A 10863-nucleotide genomic window follows, 5' to 3' on the forward strand; every position below is an offset into this window, starting at 1 on the left:
CAGATGACGACAGTTTAATTTACCAGTTAGCTCCGCTGGTAACTAAGCGTATGGGGCTCTGGATACGTCACCCCGTGTGTTGTTGGGATTGGTCGAAGTGTTATCCATTTGCAGGCAGTGAGATTTTCAAATACACCCTTAGTGGCGCCCCTCGAGATTGCCGACTTTCATTACTTGATGACAGACCCTTAATCCTTTCGAATTTGGGTCTGGATTTCCAGGCTAAAATTCTAATGCATAGCCACATTAAAAGCTATTTCTTTAGACATATTTCACTAGTTTAAAGAATGACTCACTCTTGTTGTTTTAGGTTGCTTGTTAAGAGGTTTGACAACCTCTGAAGTGAATCATGTTGTAGTTCTCAAATAATCTCTCTTGGTGTTCTGTTGAATGTCTTCCAACAAAGATTTAACATTAAAATTGGAAAATGGGAAAATACTGAATAATAAAAAATATCTGTCCCAAAATCCCCCAAAATAAAATGGACACCTCAATGTAGCATAATGCAATAAAATGCAACACTTCCACAAATTTGGGCTGCGGAAGGTGGCCAACTACAACTGCTCATAATAAGGGGTCATTTGTCGCAGGGCTGTAGCATTGTTTAGCATTAGATTATACTGTACGTGTGTATATACAACTGTTCACTTATGAATACCTGCATACACACACACACACATTCATCCCAAATAAATCAATAAACGTGTTACTTAATAGTTCTACATATCTCGCTGAAACTTGTTGATTATGCTTCTAAAATCAGATAACCTTGGTGGCAAGTATTAACTCAACAACACTCATTAATGACAGTAGTGAAAGATACAGAACGTCTGCCATTGCTTTTGATCAAGTAGGAGGAGTGTGTGGGTGTTTGTCATTTGAAAAGAAACAAAACCAAAGCCAGAGGAGAAGAAAAGTGGGTCTTAACAGTGTGTGCGCGTGTGTGTGTGAGGGAGAGAGAGAGAGATAAAAGTGTGCGTCTCTGTAGGCGCAACACACACACACAACTAATCATTCTTTTATCATTATACTAGTTCTCTGTTTGTTTGTGCCATTCTTTGTAAGCTACACGTTAGCTACTGTGTTAATGAGCTACAGTTTCCTGGTAGCCAACAACATTTCCACCAGTCGGTCTTCATGATGGGCTTAATAACCATTGGCATCAATATTAGCTTGTGTGTGTGTGTGTGTGTGTGTGTGTGTGTGTGTATATACATTGGAAAAATAACAACAGGCTAGAGAATAACACAAAGTTATTGATCGTCCGCGTCTGTAAACACTGTTGCTCAGTTGTGATGGTACCCAGCTGAACTCCATTATTCTTCTGTTTGGAGGTAGTTATGTCTGACCCCAAGGCCAACACACACACACACACACACACACACACACACACACACACACACACACACACACACACACACACACACACACACACACACACACACACACACACACACACACACACACACACAGATTACAGTGGCCAGTCTCCAAACCAATATCTGCTGAATAAATAACACAGAGGTTGTTCTACTTTGGTCATTTAATGACAAAATGCACTTGACTGCACTCTCTTCAGCCACTTCAACCAGCACCAGTAGCTATAGCTTGATTCATATACTGTGCAGTATAGCTACATGTACTTTCTATGAGGTACATACTGTATATATCACTCAGTTGAGAGCCGCTGTGGTATGGACTGGTTTGTGTCCTGTTTCCACTGTTGCAAAAAGCAGGATTTCAAAGTGATGATAAATGCATCTCACAGTTGTAAAGATGATACACAGATGTTTCATCTCACAGTTGTATATTTTGTGAACATCAAATCATCACAGTAAACTACACAAACTGCTGACTGACAGTGGTAGCTTGTGGCATGCATTGGCAATGTCGAGCTAAGCTGTCGATTGCAAGATGGAATTAGCTAAGCTTAGCAACGCTTCAAATTCTGGGAGTCTGGGAGACAACAACAAATCCTGACAAGGATTAGTCCTGACCAGAAACAAGGCATAATTCATCCAGTGAGGTTTCAGCTGGGCATCCAACAACATAGAAGTGAAACCAAAATCTTCAGCTGTTCACATAAAAATGCAGCTTACCATTCAAATGTGAATAAATGATAACTTAAACTGTGTGTCAGGTGTGTTTTTTAATTGCTTCATTACATTAACAGTTCCAGCATACTCCTCCTCAACACCTGCTTCAGTTGAAGGAAAATCTAACACAGTTCATCCTTAGATAGTTCACGACCAATATGTCATATATAGTAATTATTTTTTCAATTATTTAGATGCTGTGTCAAACAACTAATATAATTAGCAGAAGTGCTCCTTCCAAACAACAGTGTATCCACACATACTTCACTCGCATCACACATCAATGACTATATCAGAGCCCCCCCTATCAGAGGAGATTTGCAAAGCACAAATTAATTAATGGATGGTGTCAATTGTATGACGGCATTATGCTTCCAGCAAGATAGCTGAGAATGTGAAGACAGGTTTGATTGCACTGTTTTAGAATAATGTTTTGGTTTTATGTTAAAATGATCATTACAACTTTTGATTTCATATTCACAGGGTAAAATTAGTTCATACCACAACACACTAAATTGTGATTAATCCATTATAAAATAAGATATATCATTACAGAGATAAAGGTCACATTCATTCTTCATCAACAGTAGGTTTCTTACCTGTAGCCAGTAGCCATACTTGACCGCACATGAAATCAGTAAGTAGAATATTAATGTTTACCCTGGAGTTGATGTGCTGTATGTGTATGACAATAGGCAGAAAGGAAAGCGGGATCTGGCATGCAAAAAAAATTTGCATTGAAATAGTACTGCAGGCAGTGGAGAGTGACAGGAAACATGATGGGTAAATAGAACACACACAGTGTTAGATGAATTGAGTACATGGTTTTTACTACATCCTACCTTCTTGTAGAGGGAGCGCAGGTCTCTGTACTGCCACATACTGCTGAGGACCTGAGAGGCTGCTTTGACCACCTTTGCTGAATGTCTGGAGATAGATAGAGAAAACAGAATGACTTATTTCTCCTGGACCCAATTCCTTTGGATGATCCTGCCATGATATTATTTTCCCCTTTTACTATTTTCTTTATAGTATAGTCTTTACCATAGACTGTGTAAAAACATGGACACCTGTTCACTTTCTCCCACTCTACAAAAGTGAAGCCAAATATCCACAAGACGAGTGCTGCCATCTTGTAATTTTGTCCGCGTGGTGATTGGGGGGTGGAGCTGCGGTATGAGAGTCCTGCCCATACACCCGCCAGTGTTTTTCAAACATTTTCACACTAAACTGACACAAATTAGACCACGGACCCCCATCTGATAAGACTTTGTCCCAGGGTAACCTACCTGATAGAAGTTTTGCTTTAAGATGTTTTATAAACGAAAGTGAGCATGAGCAAAATAGTCGTACAATCTGTCATTGTGTTACTTGAAATTATACTGAAAATAATTTATTTCCCTTGTTGTTGGGGAGCCCCTGGGACCCCTTCCACGACCCCTGGGAAACCCTGGACTCCACTTTGAGAACCACTGTGATAGACACCAATCACGGGTCAATCACAGCTGTCAATAATGCTGTTTCTCCCCATTTTCATAGCATCAAATAAATAATAAAACCAAACTTATCAGAGAAATTAACACTTGAACAAACTTCAGCGTGATAAGAATGACCTAAAATGAGAAAGAACACTTTTGGGAAATAAATTATTGTGTACTGTGATTTTTTTTAATTTGGCCCATGTCAAGGATTAAGCAGGAGGACACAAATGCAAGACTCTTTCAGGCAAATGTACAGAACAAACACACTTGATTTTGACTCTACAATGTAGAAACTCACAACCACTCAACTACAAATGAACAGGACTCTGACAGGAACGAACAGAGAGACAAACCGACAAGAGACAAAGGAACAGGAGTGTAGAAATACACAGACCAATCAACAGAAAGACAGAGGATTGGACAAGACAGTAACGAGGAATAGGTGATAGCACAAACGGAGGGAATCTAACACCACAATAGGGAACAGGTGGGAGCAGAACCGGAGGGAAACAAACAGGACAGGATGTGCAGACCATATAAGGGGATGGGCGAAGACAAAGACAAATGACAGACAGGTAACCACAGAGCATATGGAAAACAATAACAAGCACTAAACACTACACATTACACAAAATTGCCACAAGAGTGGCACAAAGGCAGTCAGTCACAGTAGGATCCTGACAGCCCATGTCCTAGCCACTAACATAGGGGGCGGGATTTATGACCTATATTGGAGTTAGCCACAAGGGGGCAATCAAGATGTCTTAGCTTTACATCTACAGCCTATGCATAAAGCCCAGGAACACGTTCAAGTTTCCGTGTTGAATGACATGTTTCCACAGAAAATTGTGAAACAATGTGCAAAGGCTTTGAGATATGTTTTCTCTTGTTTGATGGGTGTCTCGTTTAGTGGCTGTGTCGCAAATGATACCCAATAAGCAGAGACGTGTATGTAAACCTGTGGTAATAAAAAGGCAGACCGCACCCCCGTTTCAGTTTTAAAAAAAATGCATTGCATTGTGCTCAAAGCAACAAAAAACACAAGACAAGGAATGCCTCTTTCCAGAAATCATGAGCCGGTAACTCTAGATAATCCACAGACTATGTTGTGAGTTTCATGTAGGAGCTAGAGATTTATTTCTACTGAACCACAGCTGCCAACCATATCAGTGCACGTGAGCTAGCAGTATCAGTTAGCTACAGTTACAGCTCAGCCGAGGAGGACGAGCACTACAGGTAAGAGGGAACACTATGTATTTTTGATTTTAGGTTGAACTGTCCTTTAAAACGTCAGCAAATATTTTGATCCCTGCAATGTTGTGATTATTCATTTGACTGAAGTAATCTGGGTGCAAATGTTTGTGTTGCTGTTTACATGATGGGGATGTGTTTTGGCACTGACGTTTTTCAAAGGTATCAAAAACCAATGTTTATACTATTATCTTTTTCAATTCACTGTATTTTTCATCTCCTGCTGTTTCAAATAAGTAATGGGCATTTTCCCAATCTGAAAGTGTGTACCTATGTGAATGTGGCATGGCACTGCTGATAAGGAGCATTTATCCTCCGTGTACCTATCCTGAGAAAATGAAGATGTGCGGGCCATTAGCAGCTAACTACACTCCCCATAAAATTTGCACCTCATCTTTCTCTATAATGGTACCCACAAGCACAATTTCCTAAATAGAATGAGTCTCTCTCCATAAAAATAAATGAACATTTGACCTCAGTCCGATAACACCCTGGTGTCATGGCAACCCCTGACCTGGTAGTTGCCATAGCAGCTAGGCAGTACACCCTGCTCGGACACCTATGGTGACAGGAGTTATATTCCTGCTGAATCTTTCTTGTTCTCCAGACGTCTTTTGTGGATGAATGGTCACAGGGAAGGCATGTGCAGTTGTGAGTGATGGATGTGAAGCCACATTACAGCACTGGTCACAACAGACAGTACAGGGTAAGCTGAATGATGCCTAGACAGGTAGAGCACAATACAACAATAATAATCAGTTTTTCCTAGTTTTTACATTACATTTTAGAATTTAAGCTACTGCAGTTATTCAGGGCTGGTTGTCCTTGAGCAAGAGGAAAGCCACTGCAAGTCATTAGGGAGCATTCTCATTTTGTTCTGAGATTATTTTGGCGACAGCACATTCATCCATTCCTTTGTTTTTACCTCTGTGTCAGAAACTAGTGTTTATATCGGATGGGTTGCAGTAAGTGTTCTTCACCGTTACTGAACAGAAAATTATCCCTGCTTAAACCTGGAAAAATGTTAAGCACATATCGTTATGGTATAATGACCATTTCAACAGCAGCGCAGGTAAATAAATTTGTTCTGTGGTTATAAAGACATATGGCATACTTTCCCATAAGCTGTTATAATATATCATTACCCTCAGATTTTTTATAGCATCCTTTGAGGATTTCTGCTGAACCCAATCTAGGACTCTTGCAAATGCCTATCACGTAGATGTTAAGTTGTAGGAATGAACTCTGTTGTGCAGCTCAGTAGCTTGCCACTAATGCTGTGTTACAGCTTTTATTCTCACAGGCCAACCCATGTGAAGGATAATGGGTAAAGGGATATACAAAAACATGTATTATTAATGGTAGAGCAATTGTCCAGGACATTTCTGTCAGACAATTATTTTCAACTTGACGTAATGATGCAGTGTTAAGTATTAAAAATGTCTTGAAAAAAAAGTTTTTCTCTAACTTTAAGGTGTCACACAAAACAGAAATTGTACTAGTTGATAAAAAAATAACCAAATGTTGTGTTATGTTTTTTTAAACGTTGGCCTACTCACTTGTCTCCTTTGCTGCGGGCGATGCCGATGAGTTTTTCTATGCCTCCAGCATCACGCAGGGCTTTGGCGTTCTCCATGTTCTTGGTAATGACTTCGTGCAATGCGCAGCAGATGGCAGTAACAGTATCGTCTGACATAGCCTTGCTGGGAGGGCCTGTGGTCCCGGAGGTCCCACTGCTGGTGGCGTTGTTGTTGCTGCTGCTACTGCTGCTGCCCGGTAACCGATGAATCAAATCTCTCATGGCATATTTACCTAGTGTGCGTGGAGAAAAAAAATAGAGGAAAAGGACAAAAAACATTTGGTCAAAATTGACTCTCTACACATCTTGCCATATGCAGTATAGACAATTAGGTTGGAAACATGATAAAAGGTTGTTTAAAAAAATTTGATGTATTTTTGTGAAAAATAGAAGTGGCACGTACTGCATGGAGAAGGTGTGTCAAACTCATTTGAGTTCATGGGCCACATACCCCTAATGTGATCTCAAGCGGGCCAGACCAGTATACCACTCCAGAAAGATCAGAAAGTTAATCTGCGACAGAGTTTCTTGTCAGCGTGATGTTGGCAAATGCAAGGTGCTTCTGCTACGACAGTGTCCTAAGGCCATTATAGGAAATAAAATATGAACCAAGGAAAAAGGTGTAATATTCAGAGAAAAAAAAAACTCAGAATTTCTAAGATTAAAGTTGTAAATTTATGGGAAAAAACTGGGATATTCTTTGAGATTAATGTGGTAAATTTGCAATTAGAATAATTACTTATACAGTGGGCCTGATTGGACCCTTTTTTGGGCCGGTTCTTGGCCTATGTGTTTGACACCCCTGATATAGAAACTACTGGATTGAGCTTCGATGACATAAACATATGATTTTTAGTTGCAGTGAAAAAACTATGCGTGGGTAAGATGTTATATTTCCTATGATAGTTAATAAACCATAAAAAGGGATGCTTTTTGACAAGCATTTACAATGAGTGTGGATATAGATGACTAGTATAGTATCAAAACCCAGCCAACCACCTGAACAATATACTAAACAGACACTTTAAAGCCTCTGTCACATAAAAGTAAAATTGTCCTTTTACAATTTTCACTAGCAAACGTCTTGTGCAACTAGTGAGTGGTTTGCAAATGGATCCCTCCATTAATCTTTAGTTTGAGGGGGCACACTGCAAATCCTCTGGCACCCGCACACTAATGCCAACAAGCTGAAGATCCAATAAACAGGCAGACTTGTGGTATTTTGGGGAAAAGGCTGGCATATGAGAAAATTGAGAAAATAAAATTGACATTCAAACAACGGGTTGTTGAAAAAAACGAGAAAACAGAGTGATTCTGAAATTAAGAAGTGCAGGAGATGCTGTCAGACAGGAAGTTAGTGAGGGGGGGAGAAGACAGAAGTAATAACATATGGAGTGAACGGGACTGAAAGACAGAGTGGGGTGAGTTTGGATTTGCAAAGAGGAGATGACCAAAGTTGAGTACAAAACCTCCTTATAGACCATGTAATCTGAGTTCACCCACACAGTGGTAGCCTACAATGCTGGTCTTAACAAGGTTAAGCCAAGACATGAATTAATACTGTCCCCAAAATGTAGATCGTTTTAGTTTAGATGAGAGTGGTTGGCTTATATTTAGATGCCAACATTTCTATGTTTAGACAAATATTTGTCTCTTAAACGTTACAATGATTACACTGGGAATCGTATATGTACTGTAATCGAGGAACAATTGAGTGTTATTTCCTGCAAGTGTTTCTGTTTTTGAGTATCTCCTAAACTCCACTGAGAAGGTTGCCCACTAGAGTGAGATCAGCAGATATGAAGGTGACTGAGAACAGGGCCAAAAAACAAGAGATCAGAGCAAATAGGTGTTTTTGGAAATTGGAAGACAGGAGAGGAATTGGTGAGAGGTGAGAGGAAAGAGGAGATTGTGCTGACTGAGGTAGTGTGTGGAGATTCATCACACAAGAGCGGCTGTCAAGAGGTGAGAAACACCTTGACCATCATAAAACCTGTCAAATGCACTTGAATCATCTTGAGCTGCCCTGGGACAAAATCCGCAGGTGCTCTTCCAGGTAAAGAACCATCCATTTGGATGCAGAGGTGATTGTTGAATAATGAACTGTGGTTATTTTCTTTAACAAAATCCACTCAATGGAATCAGTAGGACGAGCCCTGTAACCCTGTTGCACAGTGAAAAGGCACACTTCAATCAACTGAACTGATCTTCACATGCATGAATCAGTCGACCCTCTCTGTGACATGTTGCTGGGTGTGAAAGCATGTAATTTAAAACAGAATGAGTGCATGCCAGTTGGTGTGTGTACCCAGCACTGAAGAGCGGCTCAGTGTGAGTCACCATCTCCTTCTTCACAAATGCAAGTTCTCCACAGAAGTGATGGATCAGATAAAGTAGATGAAAACCCAAGTGCTACTGAAAGTATTGAATCCACTGTCGTATAATCTTCAAGTGGACCATTACCTTCCTTTCCTTCAGCAGAGAAAACCGGAGGCCAAAATACTCAATTTGCAATAAAGACAAAACAGTTGTGGTGTTTTCTTTGTGAAATTATGTTTCTAAACAACTCATTTTCACAGCAACGCAACAAAACTACTGAATACCTACCAAATTGATGCTTTGCATCAGATGTATAATCTTCTGCAGCCCATGGTGCTACTTTTTTTTACTTATGTCTTAAGTCTTAGTGAAATATAAAAGGAAGAAGACTCCTTGTGGGGTAAAGATTTGTTCCTTCACATGTAGAATGCAATCACAACTAAATACGGGCCTAAAATCTCTATTTCATATTCTTCTGCTTTTCTTCCTCACTTCTATACTGAAGATTTTCCCCTAAACCAATCCATCACTGTGATATCCAAGGAGCCATTACAGGCTGGTGGTAAATACCTCACTCATATTACCTCTATTAAGTCTTAAGTGATCCGGCAAAGCAAGACACAGAGCAGGGAAATCAGATGACAATATCAACCTTCATGAAGTATGGGAACGAACACACACACACACACACACACACACACACACACACACACACACACAAACATACACACACACAGACACAAAAGGCTTAAAGGCTTCAGATATGCTTCACATAAAGCCATGCACAATCCACACCACTGCACACAACTGCACGCATAGACGCATGCACGCACGCGCACGCACACGCACACACATACACACACACACCACCACACACACCCCCACACACCACACACAACTCACTCTCACACACTCACTCTCCACACACACACACACACACACACACACACACACACACACACACACACACACACAGTTGTTAATTGGCCAAGTGTTATCTCAGGCTGGCAGGCTGAACAGAGGTTAAGCGGTCACTGTCTTTTGGCAGTGAGGACAAAACAAAGCTGCATCCTGAGGGAGACTCATTTTTTGACCGACTTCAATCAGAATTTCCTGACTGATTTACTGGCTGATGACTAGTTCCTTTATTCTTTCTTGATGTAATAATCTGACTTATTTCCGAGTGAGTGGCTGATTTATTAACCGAGTTGCTGCATGACTAATTTACTGACTTACTGACTGACTGAGAGATAATTTGCTGCCTGAATGACTGACAATTAATTGATTGACTGATCTAGTGAGTGACTAATTTATCAACTGACTGTAGGGAATTAGTTATTACAAAAGGAGAGTGAAGAGTATAGGCAAAGACGTTAAAACTATTAGAATCATATCCGCATGTATGACTTTGTCTAAGTATTTTCTGCTCACAGACAGATGCTCTGATAAACTGCTGTCAGCATATCATTGAATGTGTGTGTGTCTGTGCATCCACAGGTGTGTGCATACATACAGAGGTGTCAAAAGTATTCACATTCATTACTAAGGTAGAAGAATAGACACTAGGGTTTTAAAGACTTTGAAGTTGAAATATCAACTCAAGACTTGTAGTCAAGTAAAAGTGTAAAAGTTTCAAAACTACTTAAAGTATAAAAGTAATGTAAGAGGAAATAATAATATCAATATGCTTTTTCAAAGGAAAAAGCTGGTGCTTGGTTGGGACATTTTGCTCGAGCTCTCTTGAGTCTCCGCCACAGACATCTTCATATGATGGCGCGATTTATCTGGATAGGTTTTTTTTTGTTTTTCTTTGTTTTCTCGAACGATGACAAAACGGAATGAAAACAAGCCAAACTGAAATAGGAGTATCAAGGTTATTTTTCAAATGTGAGGAGTAGAAAGTACAGATAATCATATAAATAATAAAAAGTCTGCTGTAAAATAATTACTCCAGTAATGTGTAGATACCCAAAATTTCTACTTAAGTAAGGTTACAAAGTATTTGTACTTTGTTACTTGACACCTCTGCATACATGTCCCTATCAGTCTCTGCATTGTCATCACATTAATTCCTCATGGGGCAAGTGAGTAACAGAGAAGATCATATAGAAGGAAGAAGAGGAACAGAAAAAGGCTG

The 10863-nt window shown here is 39.9% G+C and overlaps 1 protein-coding gene across 1 annotated transcript in view; it reads right to left on the reverse strand.

Moving 5' to 3' along the window:
• ctnnd2a (catenin (cadherin-associated protein), delta 2a) overlaps positions 1-10863 on the reverse strand; it is a 147969-nt gene that overhangs the window by 17728 nt on the left and 119378 nt on the right. Inside the window, 2 exon segments of the mRNA XM_032503765.1 lie at positions 2939-3023; positions 6388-6640. Of these exon segments, the coding sequence (XP_032359656.1) occupies positions 2939-3023; positions 6388-6640 (338 nt within the window).

This window comes from Etheostoma spectabile, chromosome 22 (assembly GCF_008692095.1).
Source record: "Etheostoma spectabile isolate EspeVRDwgs_2016 chromosome 22, UIUC_Espe_1.0, whole genome shotgun sequence".
Taxonomy (NCBI): domain Eukaryota; kingdom Metazoa; phylum Chordata; class Actinopteri; order Perciformes; family Percidae; genus Etheostoma; species Etheostoma spectabile.